Below are 20264 nucleotides of genomic sequence, written 5' to 3'. Positions count from 1 at the left end.
AGAAGTTGGGCTGGTGCAGCCAATCAGGCCCTTCGCTCTATACTACAGCACGCACCACCTAACAAAATTGATGAAATGATCTTTATTTTTTAGTATGGTACATCTAGTTATGACACCCGACTTATACATCCAGCCTAATTAGCCATCGTACTTTCGTTGAACAAATCTGCCAGCAGATCATCATGGCAAGCATCCAGATTCGGGCTGCTGATGCTGTACGTGCTCTCGAACGCATGAATACTGAGTTGGTCAAAGAATGGTCGAAGTACCCGATCGACAATCTCGTCCTTAGCAGTCTCGCGTATCCAGTCCGAATTTAAACCTGGGTACCTTACCCCACGGTGAAGGTCCGTCGATTCTCTTCTCGGCCCATCAGACGAAGTGGACCACCGAACCCCGAGGTTGTGTGAAACTTCGTCTGCAAGCGCCGTCGATTCGAATTGCTCTGGTGGGTAGACAGCATCGATAGTATCGGTAACGTATAGCCATTCGAGGAGTTGGAAGTCATCAGGCGCAAGTACGAGCAGTGTATCAAGGAGCTTGCAGCCTTGGAGTAAAGAGTAGGGGTTGTAGAGTTCTTGCTGGTTTCCTGACGATATCGCTGAAATGGCTTCTTGAAGCTCGCTGTTGATGAGCGGCCAGAATTGGCTGAGCGTCGTGGCTGTGCTCTTGAGAGTAAGCGCTCGAAGGACCATAAATATCTCAGCTCTGGTGGTTGAAGAGGGCGATGATGCGGCAGTAGATCCCAGAAGGTCTTCCAATTTTTGGAGTAAGGCAGGCATTTCCGCGACGAAGTAGTCGTTGCTCGCTGAGAGAATCACGAGACTGATCCGGCGAAGATTTAATTGGGCCTTTCGGTCAGCCTCCAAACGAGCCGCGGAAGCTCCAACACCGAACATGATACCAGCTGTCGTTGGTGGTGTAAGGCGAGACAAGAGCTCAGACAGTCGGTCCTTGTCAGCAAGAACCCATTGCCGTAGAAGGTTCATCCAGCCGCCCTTTACTAGATCGATGTGAGAGCCGAAAAATCTTGGATCATTGAAAGCTTCCGCAATATCCTTCTTCCAAACCTTGGCAGCCTGCGGGATCTTAGCGACATGTTGCACCAAAGCCATAAAACTTTGGTTGAGATTATTGGGAAAGAGACGAGAACGAATAAGTGGCCCCACCACATTGGTTGATATGCCAGACACCGCAGTGGTGATACGGTCCGAGTCCCCCAGGGTTGTTGAGAACGCAGGCATGGAAGCAGCAAGAATACTCAACATGTCATCGGGCCCAGTGTGCGGCACAGATGAATTATCGTAATCCAACGAAGCCCGGCCTAAAAGTCCTTGTTCTTGTGAAAGACCTAAGGGCTTGCTGGTAAAGATAGCGGTAAGAAGACGGAGAAGGACATCCTAAGCATCGTTAGTATACATCTGTGTCATTAGGAGAGAGGAAAGCATACCCCCAGTTCCTTTCGCATCCTCCGATCTTCACCAAAGTTTGTGTTTTCCAACTTTGCTCCCAGAATTGCAGCGAACTCAACTAATCGTGGCAGAATCTGTCTGTGCGGGAAAGGGTTGCTTAGCACATCGCGCAAGAAAGTTGTGCAGTCAGCCCATATTTCGTCAAGCACGTCATCATCGAGTGATTTGGCATATGTAACCAGGAACCCGGCCAACTCAGCCTCGTTCAGACTAGTCGTCAATGTTGACTTGCGGCTGGGGTCAAGGGCGGCAGGATTCGTTCGTGTATAAATAGCATTGAATATAGCTGGAATTGCTATCTTCGGTCGAGAACCATCCAGAGTGTGAAGCAGACTAAAGATCAAAGGCGAAGTCTCGCCGTCTGACTTTATCCACATATCTACCATCGTTTCAAGACATTCCAATGCCTCAGCAGTGAACAGGTGCTCTAAGATGCGGCGAGACCTATTCCGCATTCGCAATGACGTATACTGAAACGAAGCGATACATTCCGCGTCTTGAGGAAGGCTGGCTTTTCCTTCAGCTCCCCACGACCAAATCGAGAAGCAAAGACGCACAGCGTCTTGGAATGATAGTAGGACGGTAAGTCTGTTATTCATCGCACTGGAGCGGGGATGACCGGCATCAGAGTTGAACACTCCTGACACCATATTTCCAAAGAAGCCGTGAGTTTGATCTGGGCTCTTGGCTGCTGGTATGTTGGCTTCTTCTGTGAGAAGTCGTTCATGGGCGGCTGCAATGCAAGTCTCAAAGCCGGTAAGTAAGGATATAGTGGTATGCTCCGCGCCGTCCTGGGGCCAACTCTCAGTGTCTTTGAATGAGGACTGAAGACTTGCGTAAGATTGCTTAATATCCTTGCTCAAACAGTCCACTAATTTCAGGAGAATCTGAAAGATGGAGCTGGAGTATAGTGGGAGTACTTCACATAAAAGGGTTGTCCACTTATCAATGATCTTTCTCGAGTTCGGTGAACTGATTCCTTTGAGCAGGCAATCTAAAAGACGCTGAGGGGGTTGGGGTGCTGGGGGTAGTAGTGGCGACTTCTCCGGTTTGTCACTTGTGAAGGATAGAATCGACGGACTGGTTAACTTTTCGCGCGAACTTGTCCTTTGATGCTTTGGCTTGGGAGCGGGTAGTGGCGAATAGGCTTGAGCAAACCGTACTTTCAGGACAGCTTGAAGCGTGTCAATAAGGGCCGCTTGAATTGCAACATCTCCACCCTCATTTAATGTGAGCAGGAGTCGATCAACAAGGAGTGCGTCGATTCCAGATTCAACAAGTTCTTCAGCTCCTGGTCCTAGCAGGAGCTGGCGCATGATTACAAGCGATATTTGCTGCAACTTGACTTCCTCCGGGCTTGCCATCTTGGTATCTGAGGTGTATCCACTCACTACTTTCAGAGAAGCTTGAAATATAACAGAGTGAAGACTCGGTGCATCGGTGTTGTCTGCTTGCTGATTATTAGACAATGTATCTCAAGAATTCATGTCCAGAACGAACCTTCGGAAACAGAAACACGCCTGTTATTTTGTGCCATTGTCTGGGTGAGAAGCACTATCCATCCGTTATGGCTGAGAGCATCCATCGTATTATGAATCGTCTCCAGGAGATAATTGCACTCGGAGTGGTCATCAGGAGATACGACTGTGTTTCCTTCAAATGTTCCAAGTTGATTTCCTCGATGTAGGACACTCTCGAGCTTCGAAATCAGTATACGAAAAACCCTAGCGGGGTTGTTAGTTGATGAATTATGGTTTCATGTCGTTAAGCTGAACTCACTTGGCTACCGATGGCAAATCCTGAAGCCATGTTTGGACGACCTGGGCAGCTTGGGATGATCCTTGAGACAGCAAATCCAAGACGATGAAAAGCGGTCGCTCAAGCATCGAGGAGTGGTAAGAAACCTGAGACTGCGTGGAATCGTGCAAGTGCTTCGGAGGGAGCTCGTATGTTCCATGGTGGCTATGACTCCAAAGCACAAAATATTTACCAGCTTGATCTCCAGAAGACAGCTGATAGGAATCTGAAGCTGAAGTACTAAACATCAAGGAGGTAATTGAAGATTCAACTAGGTGGTCAGGCCACGAAATTGAGTGCAGATTCCATAAGCAGCGGACTGCTTCAACATGAAACTTTGGGCTCATTGGAGAAAGGTATTGCCAGAGCTGTCTGACTAGAAGTGGGATCAAATCCGAGACATCCTCATAGCTAATGTAATATCCGAGTTTCTGGATGTAGTATAAATTTGTGATAGTCGACGAGATCGAGGAGATTAGTGAAAATGACGCTGTGGATGATTCGGCATTGGCAAGTTGAACGCGATCATTGATAGCCAGATAGAGTCTCTTGTCCCGCAAGACACGCGATCTAGGGAGCTTTTTCAGTATCACTATCAGAAGACTCAGTCTTTCCGATAGCGACGCAGTATTATCACTACCATCGAGAGCAGATATAGTCAGTTCGTAAACCTTTTTTATGATTAACTCCGCCAGGTCCCTAGGAATAAAGGGAAATGGCTGCGGGTCAAGGCTGTTTCTGCTTTTGTCGTAGAATTTATGGATCAAAGCGGCAGAGCCATTAACTTCGAGTGGTGGTTGACCGTTCGACGCATTCTTAGAATCCGGTTTTCGGAGGAAAGCACGCTCTGTGAGTAACATGGTCAAGGAACCCATCACCTTTGTCAGCCCATTGGACAGATTCTGTAACTGCTCGGGGTCCACCGATGACAGAGTATCCGAGGATAACTCGCTCATTTTGATCAGAGTAGATAGGGTGAGCAGTGGCGCATGATTCAAGACCATGTCCTCTTCTCGGACATTGAAGTGGTCCAGAATAAAATGAGCGAGGTTTAGGTTGTCCAGTACACGCTTCATATCACCTCTAAGCTCATTGGTGTCCCAGTCCACAAGATTGAGGAGCTCGGAGAAAATCATACCACTTTCCACCCCGTCAAAGAACGATGTAGCGCTGCGAAACACCTCTTCAAAATGATGTTTGGGTGCTGTCTGTCCGTAGGCTCGAACACTTCGGATGAAAGGTAGAAAGACCGCTGGCACAACGTGGCCACCGACTTCCCATCGATCCATGAGCGAAAGGGTTATACGGAAAGGCCGCGATTTCTCATTGGGGGCACTAGTCTCCTTCCCGAGCATTCGAAGAAGCCCTTTCACCAATGGCGTCAGACCGAATCGACTGAAATACTGAGATTGAGAGAGCTCTTCGCTTTCAATGATCGATTTAGATGTGCTTCCGGACGTGGACGGGCGTGCTTCGAATGAGGTCCGATCTCCAGGAGGCTCAGGGCCCAGAAGCCAAGCCCATAGTCTGCGGTTTAGACTCATGTCTCGGCGAGAGACCACACCAACCGCCGCGATAATGAGCTGCTGAAGATCGTCTTCCGTGATACGCGACTGCAGGATAGGCGAACTCAGAGGGAGGTGGGTTACCAGTAGATCGAGGAAGTTGCGCTGGACCAGTACTTGTTCATCGGCTAGACCTGTCGCAAAGCACCGAATGAGTAAGCCAGGCTCTGGAAGAATGACAGAGTCAGCTGCCACCAGCATATCTTGAGGTATTTTGGCTGCGTCTGCCTCATCATGTTTACTGGGCCTGCGGTCCGTGACACCCAGCTTGGGAAGATAGCGGTTCAAATAAGCTAGTACGCCTGAGCGCCGACTAGGGCTAGTAATAGACGCAAGGAAGAAGCATTGCCAGAAGTATTGACCAGTTGAGTTCGCTTCTGTCCCGGCTCGGTGTGTGTCCATTCGACTAGCAATCTCACGAAGGCCGTTGATAAGACGAAGAGTGGGTTCGAAGTCGTCACTCGTCTCTTCCTCAAGCCCCGGTAGCAATGACAGAATGATCGCCTTCAGGGCTGGTCGGATTGCCCATGGTTCTAGAGCGCACACATACGTTTCCACCAAGGACAGAAATAGCGGGCGCACGGTAAGGGAAGCAAACGTCAGGGTAGGAGCAATGCCCGGAAAGTATAAAGGAAGGTCGTGAGATAGACCTTCTGGCCTAATCAAGTTGAAGATGTAGGTGTAGACCTCTAGCGCCTTCTGATGTACTCCGGCGGGTAAAGATGGGTTCATAGATTGCGATAGCCGCTTGGAGACGACGACCTTGTGAGGAACGATAGGGAGGTCAGGCGGGTGAGACTGGAGCGCCTTAAGAAGCCTGCTCAGAAACGAGATGTAGTCCGCCCATTCTTGCAAAGTGGTATCAAACAGAGACAGGGCACGTTCGACGCTGGAGGCATATCGGCGGTAGTTCTTGTCTTTCTTCAAGGAGCCTATAAGAAGGCTACACGTTAGATGGGATCGTTAAATTATAGACAGGCAGCATGAAATCGCTATGTGAAAATCATACCTTCTTTCCCCCGTAGCCGGGAGCGCGTCAACGAGCTATCGGAGCTTGCGGGGGAGTTGGACCTTGGGAACGAGCTCGGATCAAGGCTCATGGTGCGATTGTGGGCTGGTAGATGACACAGGAACCGGCGGAGTACGCTGCATCATAATTCAAAGACGTGAGGCAGTCTGAACAGAAGATGTTACGAGGAGGAAGTCCATGTTGGGTTGAAATGCAGGTGAAGCCACGAAGCCGAAACAGGCAGACGTCCGCAGTGAGTCGCTGTTTTTGTCCGCCTTGGGGGAGCTTCTCCGCCCCGGCAAGTCTTGATCTACAACACCTCCGCAGCGCCATGATGGGCAGTCCACTATCTAGACCTGACCTGAACGTCTATCAAACAGTTATAGGCCGGATGTTTCGCTGATCTGCAAACGCTCATTGCATCACGCAAAGTTCCGCCCTTATCGTTCTGCTCTTCCACATGCTCGCAACTCGACTAGCATGGAGTCGACCGATCCCCATGCATCACACACATCTTTCAGTGACGGCGACGTTCCTACGTCAGGGCAATCTGCCCAGCTCCATAGTAGCTCCGACCGCAGCTCGAGCCCCGAAGGCCGGCCCCCACCGTTACCCCCGCGGCCAACTACATTGAGCTTGTTGGACGATGGAGGGACAGTTCTTGGAACTCCACGGCTAAACACGCCGGCAGTGCATCCAAGCTTGCAGTCCAGAGCCACCACGGCTGTATCGCTGACTGAAACTACTTTTCATGAGGCTGGGAAGGAAGGATTACCGGTTCGCTGCCTCCCGACAGCCGTACGCGCGAAAGCTAGCTTGAGCCATCTTGCAACTCCCAAAGGAGGGAGTGACGCTGGAGACAGCGCAAGCATCCGAAGTTATGCACCATACTCCGAGTCAGGAGATGGGGAAAACATATTTGGTGATCTGGCATCGTCGGACTTAGGGGTGGTTCAACAAGATAGCACTGGCTTGATGCAGTTTCCGGAATTCCAAGCCGACGATATGGAAGATGATTTCACCACTGAATTTGAGCCGGTTGGGGAGATCGATGTAGAGGAAGGGAATGAAGGTACGAAAACTACCGTAACATCACGACTGCGTTCCATGCTAACAACACATTAACCGAGCAGAGCTGGTACTCGAGAAATGGAAAGCAAAACGAAAACACTATATCATCTTATCGGCTGCTGGAAAGCCGATATGGACAAGACATGGCGATGGTGGGCTAATATCCACCTACGTTGGCATCATCCAAACCATCATTTCCTCTTATGAAGATTCCAAAGACCGCTTGAGCGGCTTCACTGCTGGTGAGACCAAGTTTGCAGTGGTGGCGAAAGGGCCTCTATACTTAGTTGCCATTAGTCGAATCCTTGAAAGCGACACTCAGCTTAAGCTTCAACTCGAGGCACTATATATGCAGATTCTCTCCACGTTGACGTTACCATCTTTGAGACATCTATTCTCTGTACGGCCATCTACCGACTTGAAACGTCCTCTGCAGGGCTCGGAAACCCTCCTCTCCACGTTGGCAGATAGCTTCACAAGAGGCTCGCCTTCCACTCTACTATCAGCACTAGAGTGCTTGAAGATCCGCAAATCACACCGTCAGACAATCAACAACGCTCTCTTGAAAACGAAAGTCAACAATCTATTATATGGCTTAGTCGTCGCAGGCGGTCGATTAGTGAGCGTTGTGAGGCCAAAGAAACACTCTTTACACCCTGGTGACCTTCAACTCCTATTCAATATGATTTTTGAAGCCGAAGCCGTTAAGGCTGGGGGTGGTGAGAGCTGGATTCCCGTATGCCTTCCTGGGTTCAACAGCAGCGGATACCTATACATGTACGTCAGCTTCCTTGATCTCAGGGAAGATGCCGAAACCGCTGCCGAAGATACAGCGACCACAGAGGAGTCAGTCGCGATCATTTTAATAAGTACCGACAAAGAAAGCTTCTTCGAAATGCAGAAGATGAGGGACAGCTTCGTCGAGGTATTCACTCAGACACGACTCGCAATGGGTGAGAGACCACTAACCACATCATCCAGCAAATGGAGAAGAATGGCAGCATCAAAATCATAAAAGACGCCATTGGCAAAGGCCGACCTACTACAACCGACATCGTCCCAGGAACCGTCCTGCACCACTTCGTATATAAATCAAGGGCAAACGTACAGTTCACCATGTCCTCCTATGCTCCAGAGTTCTCATCGGTTGCCCGACGCCGAAGGTATACCTACACTCCCCCTCGCTTGAGTTCCAAACTAATCATTACGAGACAGGTTAATCTCAACGTACAACAATCTTCACGCAAGCGTACACGCAAAGCATACGCATGCCAAGGTCCACCACTGCGTCACTCAGTCTTCTAGTTCGTTTGCTTGGGTAACACCGGTCTTCGAGCTTTACTGTGTTGCTGGGCCGCATGCGAATCGAAACGCGCTTGCGCAGAGTGCGAGTAAGATTGTACAGTGGGTGCAGAAGGAGGAGGAGAGGTTATTCATTATTGGGGGGGCCGTAAGTGTTTCCTCAATTGCCTGCGTCGAAGCTAACTCGCGACTAATGCCTTCTACTAGGTGTTTTGAGTCTACTCCTCTGGTATCCATGTGGTATTCATCATCCTAGTAACCATGCTCTCCAATTGAAAATCCATGAGATTTGCTCGACTTTCAAGATCTCCCGGCACATCCGCATCCTTACTTTAGCGTCTGAGTCATGGAATCTAAAGAGCGTCCAGTGCTCTAGTCAATCGTATCATCCCTCAGCGCGAAGAGCTGCTGGAAAACCTCGTCCGCCTTGCTCCGGATGGCGTTATGATACATCACATTCGTGATGAACTGCTTGATACCCTTGATCTTCGCCGCTGTGTTCGACGCGTGCTCGAAATGCACATACATATCCTCCAAGTACGTTGCCGCATAAACGGGCACTTCATTCTTCGCTAACTGTTCCTCGTCGTAGAGCGCGGGCCAGTCGGTTGTTGCTGCTAGAATATCCGCCACCTCTTTGATCTGATTAAGCTCGCTGTAGGAGTCGAACATGTCCTTGTATATCTGTCATTCTAAAGTTAGTGGAAATCCATGTGGAGCCAGGCTAAAGGAGTTACCATCTCTCCAGTAAAAAGGATTTCGGGTGAATCAGTGGTAAGACTGAACCAGGGATTCGAGGATCGTAGTCTGTCGGCAGACCAGTTTGAGGCCTCCCTGTTTCTTTCAGTATTTGTCCATTTTACACAGGGGATGAACCGCTCCTTACCCTTGGCAGTAAATTGACTCGTGGAGTATAGCGTAAATGACGTTGTTATCGTAGCCGCCGTAACTATCGAGGGCAACGAGTGTGGGATGCGTGAGAAACCCGAAGGAGTCTAAGTCACTCGTGGCGCGCAGGATCAGATCTATTGGATTTCAACGTTCAGTAACCGTCTCTCTATGCCCTGATCGGAAGCTCGGCGGCATTACCATGAACGCTATCGAGCCCACCTAAATTATGTTAGTAACGGTCTCAGCGGTGGGCCATCTCTTCATACCATGCATGCCAAACATGATCCCGAGTTGCTGGATCCGTTGAGGAGTAAGTGTGCCGGATGGCACCGTGATCTTATTTTGCTTCAGGTACTCGACGATTCCCTTCACCCGAGCCACGTCTTCGGGGAACTTGGAGTAGTAAGATTTGTTCCTCTCCAATACCTTTTCTACCGGGAATTAGCGTACTATCAACACTAATTTTCCAGGTAAGGCGCACCGTAAGTGCGTGAGTAGACAGCATCTGGCCCGTTGACTAACGGCGGAAGCCCGCCGCAGATAAAAGCCTCGGCAAGACCCTCTGGGCTTTTGATGAGATACCAATATCAGTATATAGTTTGGATTGCGTGTTTCAGAATCTCACTCACAACATAGAAAGATATGTCACGGCGCAGAACCCTCCGAAGCTCTGTCCGATTATACTCCACTTTCGCTTCTCCTCGGGGTAGTCTGTGGTGAGACACCGACGAACAGCTTCGCAGTCCCGCACAATGTTGTCGGCCCGAAAGTGTTTCAGATATTCGGCTTGTTTGATAGCATTTCCCTGCAAAGCCAAAGTGCCTGCTGTGATGGTTGAACTGAGTCCAGTTCCACGTTGATCAAGAAACAATACCTGCCAAAACACGTCAGCGGAGGCCCTTAGGGAGTCGGAAAGCAGCATAGCACACCTGATATCCCTTATCTAAAGCAGTTCCAACCCAGCCATACTCCTGGGGAGGGCGACACCCCATACCGGGGCCGCCCTGCAAGTAGACAAGCCAAGGGAGTTGCGGGTGTTTCTCGTCCTTTCCAGGATCAACTGGCTTCACTGCACGGCAGATACTGCGAGCAAATAATCGCAGCGCTCCATCTCCTGGCTGGCTGTAGTTGATGGGAACCTCGAAGAACAGTTCTGCCACCCGGAATCTACCTGAGAATGCAAGTCAGCGTGATCGAATGCTTTTTTATTCAGGGATAAAACGTGCCTGGGACATTATGGAATTGTCGGTCAATGAGTTTTGCAGCCATTGTTTATCTACACTACTCCGAGCTTCGATGGGGGGGAAAAGGAGGGGATGATTTTGGGGACGAGGTTGCAGCAGCTGAGCCGTGTTGCTTGAAGATTCCCCCTTCTGTGTTTCCTCCGGCAAACGGACCGTTCCCACAATTCTATTCAGGACCGGGGGAGCGATTTTAAAAAGCACCAACCAGCCCGGCATTATTTACCCCTCCTCGTGTAAAGTCCGTGTCCTGCCTAGCCCTTGCCGCATCTCCAATCATGAACGTCAAAGTCGAATCCAGCGCAAAGGCGCATGGCCAGCTCCAGCAGACGCTCTGGGAGATTTCCCAATCGACCAAGTCAACTGTTTTGCCTGATGCTTCCAGTCTAGCACGCGCACGAGCAACTCTTCCTAGTTCACTTAAAGCTAATGGAATTGGATTCGAGTCCGCTAAACGTCACATCTTGGACGACATTGTTCCAGCTTTCAACAACAGCAGCATCAGTCCCCGGTACTACGGATTTGTCACCGGTGGCGTTACCCCAGCTGCTCTTTTCGCCGATAGTATCGTTTCTGCCTATGACCAAAATGTCCAAGTACATCTCACTGAGCATACCATCGCGACGGATGTCGAATATTCTGCTTTGGGGCTTCTCCTTGATCTCTTGAAGTTCGATCGCAAATGGCAAAACGGTACCTTCACCACTGGGGCGACAGCGAGCAATATCTTAGGGCTAGCTTGTGGACGAGAATATGTGCTACGGAGTGCCCTCACTAGAAAAGGCGTGACATCCCTCCGAAGTGTGGGCGAGTCTGGACTGTTTGAAACTATGCAAGCAGCAGGGCTTTCGGGTTTGCAGATTCTCTCAACAATGCCACATTCGTCGCTTGTTAAATCATCAGGGATCTTGGGGTTTGGCCGGGCCAACGTCAAGGACGTTTCCTCCAAGAATGATCATCTCCGGTTCGACCTGGAGCTACTAGAAGTACAGCTTCAAAGGTCAGACAAGGCGACCATTGTCGCTGTGTCATGCGGTGAGGTCAATACCGGGCATTTTGCCACAGGCGGGCTCGATGAGATGCGCACTCTACGAACTTTATGTGATAAGTATGGAGCATGGCTCCATGTGGACGGGGCGTTTGGGATCTTCGGTCGCATTCTGCCAGAGACCCCAGAGTTCAGTGTCATCAAGAAGGGCTGCGAGGGGATTGAATTAGCGGACTCTCTTGCAGGAGACGCCCACAAATTTCTCAACGTGCCCTATGATTGCGGCTTCTTCTTCTGTCGGCACCAGGGCGTGGCTATGGACGTCTTCCAGAATGCCAACGCAGCGTATCTAACAGGTGGTAAAAGCGAAGAACAGTCAATACCGTCTCCGTTGAACATTGGTATAGAGAACTCCCGAAGGTTTCGAGCATTACCCGTTTATGCGTCCCTATTAGCATACGGAAGCTCCGGATACCAAAAGATCCTCGAGACACAGATTCGACTCGCTAGACGGATCGCAGGATGGCTTTTTGACCACCCTAAATACAATGTACTACCTGAAGTAGAGGGGAAGGAAGAGCTGCTTGAGCGAACGTTTATGATTGTGTTGGTTAGCGCCAAAGACGACGACCTCAATCGCCAACTTACGGTGAAGATCAATGCTACCTCTAAGATGTTCGTCTCAGGTACCTCCTGGCAAGGCAGACCGGCCTGCCGCATTGCCATCTCCAACTGGAGGGCCGAAGAAACAGACTTTGATAACGTGAGAGGGGTACTTGAAAGTATAGTGGAAATGGATTAAGCAGGACCATTGGAAGATAGTATAGGATATAGGTCTCATACACTGTTAATATAGATCAAGTTCGTAGTAACGATTATCCTATAGGCCTGCTTGGCTGTTCGCATTGGAAAAATGGACTCAAGATCATCTCCGTCGTCCAGCACCACCGGCATTCTCACCTCTGTCAGCGATGCTAACAACCTCGCCAATCCCTGCCGCTTCCTGCTCATCTTCCAATGCCGTAACTTCTTCTCTACTATCCCACCACTTCTCTTCCGCCATGTCAAAGGCGTCTTTCCGGAGCTCCTTGATGTTCTTTTCCAGGGCTACCCCCTTCTCTTTCAGGGTGTCAAGCAGGATCTTCTGCCATTCTTCAGATGTACGACTGAAAAACTCCCGTAAGCTCTCGAATGGACGAGGGAGTGGTCTGCTATCCTGAATAGATGGCTCTGCTCCTTGCTCTTCCACGTCTAACTGTTCCATCCCTTGGGTTACTGAAGGTACAGTCAGCTCGGTAGTTGCTGGGGAGGCAGTGTCGAGCGACATGGCAACCTCCTCATCTTCCTCTTCGTCTTCTTCTTCTTCCTCATCTTCATCCATTTCCTCATCACTATCTTCTTCGTTGAGTAGATGCCAATTACCAGGCTCGTTGTAGAAAATTTCCTTGACCCCGTCCATTTTGACCAAGTCAATGGAATACATGTCGTTGAATGTGAACTCGCGGTCTCCCTTCTCAAAAGTACCGCTAAAGATGAAGAGGGTATCTTCTTGAACCGCTAATTGGGCGTTAAATCGCATGTGAGGCATTTCAAAGCGAACAACGGCCGGTTTTTCTGATTCAACGGCTTCGTCGTCCACCCTAGACTGGCTTTGCAATAATTCAGCATCATCATCGTCGTCGGCTATTATACCCTTTTTAGCTTCTAGAGCTTTCAGGTTCCGCAACAGTTCCTCTTCGTCAGCTTTGGCTCTGTCTCGCGACTTGACCTGGTTTGACTGCTTTTTGTTCGCCGTCTTTGAACGCCGAAGCGCCAGAGGGAAGAAACGGTTTCTGTCTGTGTTCCAAGCAAAAAGGGTATTGAAAAATTCGCTGTCAATGCCCTCTTCGCTCAATTCGACATCGTGGACACCACCAAACATAATACCTCGCCCTTTGTGGTATGCCATGGTTGCACCAGCCCTGGCCGGATTGGGGGAATTCGCAGGTTTCTTGCGGCGTTCCCAACGGACTGTTGGGAGTGTTGATGCTGGCGCTTCAGGTGCAGGTGGCGTAATTCGAAGGAACCAGGTGTCTTGGTGCACCATGGGCCTCATAGTCATACGCTGGGCGCCTCCCTTGGTCGGTTTATTTCCAACTCCTGTAGAAACCTTGACGCGGGAGTACCCACCGTATAGAACGGCCCCGGATTCATGTGGGAGCAATGAAAAGGAAGACCGCGGGTCAGGCTTCTGCGAGGCAGTGGATAGCGTCGGGCTAAACCATGTATACTTTGAGCAATCATATATCCACAGGTCCTGGAGGTACTTTGTCTGCTGTGATGTGTCTTGGAATCCACCAAAAAGGATAATGTAATTCTAGGGTAGGCGTCAAAGGATGAACAATGGGACCTCGGTACTTGAACTCACCTTGTAATAAGTCATTCTGTGCCCACTCCGAGCAGGAGGGCCTTTCCCTTTGGTCTCCAGGCGAGTCCACTCCCTTGTGGAGGGATCAAGGTGCCAAAAATCATTGTAGTGGTAAAATGTACCTTGCTTCGGCGATGAGAATTCACCTTCTCCAAATTAGTTGAACCTCCTTCATCAACTGTCAATATACATAACTCACCTCCAAACAAGTATACGCCCCCGGTATTCCCTCCCCGGCACCAGGCATGTCCACTCCTCGGCAATGGACTATTCGGACTCGTAACCTCTCTCCACTCTCCTCGATCAATAAGATAAACAAACAGGTTGTTAAAGAATGTAGCCAATGTTCCATCAAAGTACTCTCCGCCATATATCAACAGTTCATTTCTGTTCGATGGAGACGCAAGCACAGTCGCAGACGAGCGAGGAGACGGTGGCTCTGAAACGACCTCGGTGACCTTGAGAAAGCGCGCTTGTTCCTCTGCATATTGTGCAAGGATAGCATCTAGATCCGCATCTTCGGCGTCACTATCCGCATCTCGGCCTTTTGTCTTGCCCTTCTTCTCTTTCTTGTCTGCCTTTTTGGACTGTTTTGCTGCTATGCGCTCCTTGTGCTCCGCGGATTTCTTGTTCTTTTTGCCCATAATTCAGGCTTCGATCCAATATTTTGTTCGGGAACCAAGTTTTGCGATAAAAATCAATGTTGTGAAAACTTTTGGTCCCCAAATCTCTTCGCAGGGTAGATATATGTGGATTTGTATGGAGCTTTGCGCGGGGTGAAGAGAAAAAAATATCAATCCCCCTCATTTTTTTGGTACACTGTATTATTGATGTATTGGGATTACAGCGACATCAAGGTGTCTATTCTTGCCTTATTCAACCTGGAGTCTTATAAAATTTTATGCTTGGAGCACTGCTATATAGAGATCTTGGCATGCGCACCTAATCCCAGTCATGTATTGGACGTCGTCAACGTAACTACAGTGCTCTCTTTTTGGAGGTAGATTGGAAGCGAAAAGGACTTCTAGACTACTATATATTTTCGGTTTCTTACTAGTAAAGAGTACTAAGTACTCGGCAGCATGATCGATCTTTGAGTTCAGACCTGGGTGAAATATGCTGTTATAGACAAATATATCAGAGAGCATGCTCTAATCAAAAAATCATACTTGAAGTCACCTCATTATTCAAGAAAAATAAAATAGAAATAGATGTTCATGCCGCACCGACGAGCATCGACTTTCTTACCTTGATTGGCCCACCGATCACGTGACCGCGCGTTTTCCTAGGGCGACGCGTTCCAGCAACCGTTGATCGCTCTGGTTATTATACTACAAGAAAGACGAGCTGCCCAGCGAACGACCTTGGAAGTACGGATGCCGCCCATGCGATACTCGAAGGAACGATGAACACGTGCAGACGCCCCTATGACTAGAAGCAATTTGAAGATCCATCTCAAATGGCTACTGGATCAAGGCCCATCGCTCTACCCAGTTCTGACGCCGCCCGCGTGGGAATCCCATGTGAACCCGAACAATTCTTATAGCAATACCGTCCCAACTTTGAGCTTGTTGGCGAGTCAAACCGAAGAACTCAGCATCAGGAACTCGCATCCGGTCCTACAAACGGATACTAAGAATGATGTGATTGACGAGATCGAGTTAGCTTCGGACACAGAAATGGCGCGTCTGATGTTGGCTCCCCCAGCGGCGAGCAAACCTCGGATGCTCAGTCAGAAAAAAGAGTCGCCTGGCTCGGCTCGAAGGTCTCCGAAGATGCGCTCGCCCAGCAAACGAGAAGTTACACAGACCCCCTCAAGGACCAAGGGCGTTAAAGGTACTCCGTAAACCAAAAAGAAGCAACTGCAATGCTAACAGATAGGATTAAAAGAATCTCCCAGTGCCTTCTCATCCTTTCACAGCCGCAGAGACCAGTTACCCACCACCCTTCGAGCGAACCAGGACCTGGAGCTACCGTCATCCTTGGACGACATCGACACGGTTGACTTGACTGGGGACTTTGACCGCATACCAACTTCATCTGGAACTGGCGAAGAATTTGGGGAGCCACGGCGCCTTTGGAGCGTGGATGCTGCATCTAGACAGCAGCCGATGGAGAAACGGGGCAAGAAAAGGAAGAGTGATGAGTATGCGTGTGACCTGTTATCTCCTAGGGAACGTCGCGGAGCCCAGTCGCCTTTTGTCTCTGGTAAAAAGGCTCAGACTGATTGTCCTCTGTCAACACAAACTCCTCGGAAAAGGATTACACAAACTCCAAGAGATGACGCTTCTCTCTCCCGAGCTGGAGAACAGGGACACTCGTCTACTAAAGCAGCCGTGAGAAATCAAGCTATTCCTGACTCTGATGATGATAGTGCCGGTAGCTTGTTCGAAGACTGGATGAGCAGCAAGTTGGGTTCTCCTCGAAACGTGGACAATGCATTATACCCAATCTTGCCATCAGAGAAGCCGAAAAGGACCCCTAAACTGACAACGTCCGCTAAGCGAAAAGTACCTATGTCTCCCGATTCAACAGTCACATCGAAAGCGACTCGAGCTGTCACAGTCAAAGAAAGCATTGCGACCCCCCGAAGGCTCGACCCTCTTCCAACAGCGTCGTCAATTGCTTCAAAGACAACCACCGAACCTGTCGATCAGGATCTTGAAAGATTTCTGCAAATCTCCGATAATCTGCTAGGTGCCCTGCTAGAACACTTTCAAAACACCATTCAGAAGAACTCGGATATTGTTTACGAAAAGGTAATGAGAGGCGAACAAGGTCCTGACATTGCAGCACTTGCCTCAGAGAACAACGTCGTTACAGCTCAAAAATACGCAGTTGAGGCACTGAAGACGCAGAAGTCTGCCTACAAAAAATATGAATCGGAGTCGCAGGCTCTGAAGCATGCTATCTTGCAAGTTGTACATCGAGAAGGATGCCCATCAAGCGCGTTGCCAGAAATTGAACAGCAGAAGAAGGTCTTATCACAGCTGAAGGACATAGAAACCGACATACGCCGTCTGCTCCTTGAAGCTGATTTATTTTTTGCCCTGGACAACATGTCTTTGGGCGACCCTAAATCCTCCTCTGAGCGCCCAGACTCCTTACCCCAAGCATCGCGAAGTAGCTTGGACAGGAGTAGATTTGACAGACGTTCTGTGGCCGACGATGCTGCGTTTTCGCGTTCACTTGCGCCCGCCTTGTTAAACGTCAACGACTACCGCTTGAGCCCGACAAGACGTGAAGCATATTCTTTTGCGAATAGCCCCCTGGCGCGCCCGAAAAGGGGACAGTTTGACTATGATGATCCAACGATAAGCGACGATGAGACAACTTTCACGAGAGTCATGGGTTCTCCTCCACCTCCGGCGCAGGACATTGACGAATTCGGCATGGATGCTTTTGATGAAGAAATGCTGGAAGCTGCGGACTGTTTTCAGAATGAGCAACCCGTCGCGAATGAAAAACAGGAACCCTACAGCCGCCCTGTATTTGCTGAGACCTCTGGGAATGCCCCAAGACTTCCAGCTACACAAAAGTCGCAGACCCATGGCGCTCTATGGAACGAGCACTCGTGGACCAAAGATGTCAAAAATGCATTGAAAGAGAGATTCCACCTCCGCGGGTTTCGAATGAATCAGCTTGAAGCGATCGACGCCACACTTAGCGGAAAAGATACCTTCGTTCTGATGCCAACAGGCGGGGGGAAGTCTCTCTGTTACCAACTTCCGTCCGTTGTGTCTAGCGGGTCAACTAAAGGGGTTACTATTGTGATCTCGCCGCTTCTCAGCCTGATGCAGGATCAAGTCTCTCATCTCCGAAAAAACAAGATCAAAGCGTATTTGATAAATGGCGAGACTCAGCGGGAAGAGCGCCAGTGGATAATGAGCACGTTGTCTGGTCGAGCCCCGGAAAAACAAATTGAACTTTTGTATATCACGCCTGAAATGATCAACAAAAACGTGACCTTTGCCGAACGCCTCGAAACACTGGCTGACAAGCGAAGGCTAGCGCGGATTGTGATTGACGAAGCTCACTGTGTCAGTCAATGGGGCCATGATTTTCGCCCTGACTACAAGGAGCTGGGTGGACTCAGAGCTCGGTTACCCGGGGTCCCCATGATGGCGTTGACCGCAACGGCAACGGAGAATGTCAAGGCCGACGTTATACACAATCTGAAGATGGATGGGTGCGAAGTATTCACTCAAAGCTTCAACAGGCCCAACCTGACGTACGAAGTTCGGTCCAAATCCAAACCCAGCGAACTTGTGCAGAACATCGCCGATATTATCAACAAGTATCGGAAAAAATCCGGTATTGTTTACTGTCTTTCCCGCAGCAACTGCGAAAAGGTAGCAGAAAAGCTTAGGGATGAGCATCGAATAAAAGCGGACCATTACCACGCTGGCTTGGAAGCAGAGCAGCGGTCTCGGATCCAGCAGCGCTGGCAACATGGGGAAATACATGTGATAGTTGCTACTATCGCTTTTGGCATGGGGATCGACAAGCCTGATGTGCGATTCGTCATACATCACAGCATGCCAAAAAGCCTGGAAGGATATTACCAAGAAACTGGACGCGCCGGGCGTGACGGCAAACGTTCCGGCTGTTACCTCTTCTTCAACTATCGGGATGTGAACGTCCTTGAGAGTATGATCAACAAAAACGAAGATCTGAGTGAAGCACAGAAATCCCGGCAGCTCAAAATGCTGCGAAACGTCACCCTATATTGCGAAAACAAGAGCGATTGCAGGAGAGTACAGATTCTGGCTTATTTCAACGAATATTTCCGGCGCCAGGATTGCAACGCTTCTTGCGACAACTGCAAGTCAGATGCTACCATTGAGAAACAGGACTTCTCGCAGCACGCTGTATCGGCAATCAAGATTGTTCGATATTTTCAGAAACTGAAATCTAGGGTCACAATATCATATTGTGTGAATATTCTTCGAGGGACTACGAAGCAGTTCAAATCCCCAGAGCACAGGCGTGCACCCTGCTTTGGTTATGGTTCAGATGTTGAATTAGGAGACGCAGAACGACTCTTTCGCAAACTCCTGAGCGAGGGCGCTTTGAGGGAGGAAAACGTCGTTTGGCAGGGTACTTTTCCTACCCAATACATCAAGCTAGGCGAACGAGCAGCAGAGTTTGAGAGTGGTCAGCACCAGCTCAAAATGGATGTTCGAATTTCGCCGAATGGTAAATCCCGGAAGCATGGTGCCCCGGGGCATGGCTTTTTGCCCCAGTCTACGAATGTCTCGTCACCAGTTCAGGCAGCGAACCGCCGACGGCTGGCACGTTACCGCGACAATGCAGAAGACGATTCTGATGGCGATGACAGCGAAGGCTTTGAACCAATTCGCGTTGCTGGCAACCGGGAGCAGAAGGGAAAAGGCCTTCCTGGGCCGCCAATCACCCAGGATCGTCGATTCGACGAACTGGATCCCCTTCACAAGATGGTTGCGGAGGACTTTATGGTTTATGCGAAACGCTTTTGTCAGGAAGTATGGTGCCACCTTACTATTCCCGGTCAAAAGGATTGCAGACTTTGTTAACATTGCACTAGGTTGTTTTCGAGAAAGACCTTCGGAACCAGCCATTCACTGACACCATCCTTCGCGAAATGGTCATGGTTTTACCTAAAGGTGAAGAAATAAACTGAATGAGAATTAATGAGGACTGAAGCGTTGCTAACTTGATGCAGATAAAAAGGAAATGCTCCAAATCCCCAATATTGACGAGGACAAAGTACATCGCTATGGCGACAAAATGCTTAAGCTGATACGTGACACTCAGCGCCGTTACTCTGAGTTGAAACAGAACCGTGATGGTGCCGATGGCGTTGTCCCTGATCCGAACCATACCAATGTCGTCAACATCAGCAGCGATGACGATGAATTTGGAGAATTTAGTGATTTCGACGATATCATTGAACAAGCGAGTACCCTACAACGCGATGAAAACGTCGTCACCAGCCAATACTTTCCGAGGAACCCGCAAACCATGGAGGACTCGGACGGTGAATACCGCCCTTCGCCCAAAGCTAGCAGCAAATCAAGCAGCTCCAAGCCTCAAAAGCGGAAGACCACCAAACGATCTCGCCGCCAGAGCTCTGAACCAAAACCGAGAGCTAAAGCTTCACGAACCAAGCCCATAACGAATAATGGCCGTTCGCAAGGCCGCTCCTACTCTCGAAAAGAGACCAGTGGAAGACCAAAACGACCCACAAGCCAGATTGCAGCAATGCCATTATGATCTCTGGCTTCTCTGATGTTCATCGCCTATTACGAGTTTAACGAATGCTGCAGGATGTATGGTAATTGGTGGCTTTACATTTTAGGCGTTTCATTCAGGTTCGGCTTTTGTCTACTGTTCCAAAGGTTTATTGTTGGCCCATTCGTAAGATGATATCCACTCAGGCATTATATAGTGAAAGGTGTTGCAGGTCCTGTTTATGGCTTGTATATATCATGTACTGGGCTTTAGATTCTGTTCGAGAAACATTCTCACAAGTGACTTGA

The 20264-nt window shown here is 49.4% G+C and overlaps 6 protein-coding genes across 6 annotated transcripts; 3 read left to right on the top strand and 3 right to left on the bottom strand.

Annotated features, from left to right (window-relative positions):
* Nucleotides 1-75: 75 nt before the first annotated feature.
* Nucleotides 76-6060, bottom strand: BJX68DRAFT_222222 (cellular morphogenesis regulator DopA). Its single transcript, XM_071037949.1, has 5 exons — nucleotides 5844-6060; nucleotides 3252-5766; nucleotides 2973-3196; nucleotides 1451-2919; nucleotides 76-1400 (listed from the first exon to the last, which is right to left on the bottom strand). The coding sequence occupies exons 1-5, from the start codon at nucleotides 5932-5934 to the stop codon at nucleotides 135-137; spliced, it is 5565 nt and encodes a 1854-aa protein (XP_070905404.1). The 5' UTR covers nucleotides 5935-6060; the 3' UTR covers nucleotides 76-134.
* A 263-nt stretch (nucleotides 6061-6323) lies between these two features.
* BJX68DRAFT_260152 (guanine nucleotide exchange factor MON1) lies at nucleotides 6324-8432 on the top strand (the record flags this gene model as incomplete). The annotated part of the gene is made up of 5 exons (XM_071043833.1): nucleotides 6324-6915; nucleotides 6977-7839; nucleotides 7896-8077; nucleotides 8130-8364; nucleotides 8424-8432. 5 exons carry the CDS (start codon nucleotides 6324-6326, stop codon nucleotides 8430-8432), a joined length of 1881 nt encoding a protein of 626 aa, XP_070905403.1.
* Nucleotides 8433-8588: 156 nt separating this feature from the next.
* On the bottom strand, nucleotides 8589-10376 carry BJX68DRAFT_251410 (proline iminopeptidase; the record flags this gene model as incomplete). The annotated part of the gene is made up of 9 exons (XM_071042382.1): nucleotides 8589-8900; nucleotides 8954-9050; nucleotides 9103-9241; nucleotides 9306-9326; nucleotides 9374-9538; nucleotides 9589-9674; nucleotides 9737-9981; nucleotides 10037-10278; nucleotides 10334-10376. 9 exons carry the CDS (start codon nucleotides 10374-10376, stop codon nucleotides 8589-8591), a joined length of 1350 nt encoding a protein of 449 aa, XP_070905402.1.
* On the top strand, nucleotides 10307-12199 carry BJX68DRAFT_1708 (pyridoxal phosphate-dependent decarboxylase family protein). Its single transcript, XM_071037050.1, has one exon. The coding sequence runs from the start codon at nucleotides 10627-10629 to the stop codon at nucleotides 12136-12138; it is 1512 nt and encodes a 503-aa protein (XP_070905401.1). The 5' UTR covers nucleotides 10307-10626; the 3' UTR covers nucleotides 12139-12199.
* BJX68DRAFT_222212 (putative Kelch repeats protein) lies at nucleotides 12170-14515 on the bottom strand. The gene is made up of 3 exons (XM_071037948.1): nucleotides 13943-14515; nucleotides 13744-13889; nucleotides 12170-13692 (listed from the first exon to the last, which is right to left on the bottom strand). The coding sequence occupies exons 1-3, from the start codon at nucleotides 14385-14387 to the stop codon at nucleotides 12262-12264; spliced, it is 2022 nt and encodes a 673-aa protein (XP_070905400.1). The 5' UTR covers nucleotides 14388-14515; the 3' UTR covers nucleotides 12170-12261.
* A 570-nt stretch (nucleotides 14516-15085) lies between these two features.
* Nucleotides 15086-20208, top strand: BJX68DRAFT_1664 (RecQ family helicase MusN). Its single transcript, XM_071036961.1, has 4 exons — nucleotides 15086-15579; nucleotides 15634-19247; nucleotides 19310-19388; nucleotides 19448-20208. The coding sequence occupies exons 1-4, from the start codon at nucleotides 15171-15173 to the stop codon at nucleotides 19996-19998; spliced, it is 4653 nt and encodes a 1550-aa protein (XP_070905399.1). The 5' UTR covers nucleotides 15086-15170; the 3' UTR covers nucleotides 19999-20208.
* Nucleotides 20209-20264: the final 56 nt, after the last annotated feature.

The sequence above is a fragment of the Aspergillus pseudodeflectus genome (assembly GCF_044049435.1).
Source record: "Aspergillus pseudodeflectus strain CBS 756.74 chromosome Unknown BJX68scaffold_1, whole genome shotgun sequence".
NCBI lineage: Eukaryota > Fungi > Ascomycota > Eurotiomycetes > Eurotiales > Aspergillaceae > Aspergillus > Aspergillus pseudodeflectus.
Note: the sequence above shows the minus strand (reverse complement) of the source record. Positions and strands in the feature narration are given on the sequence as shown.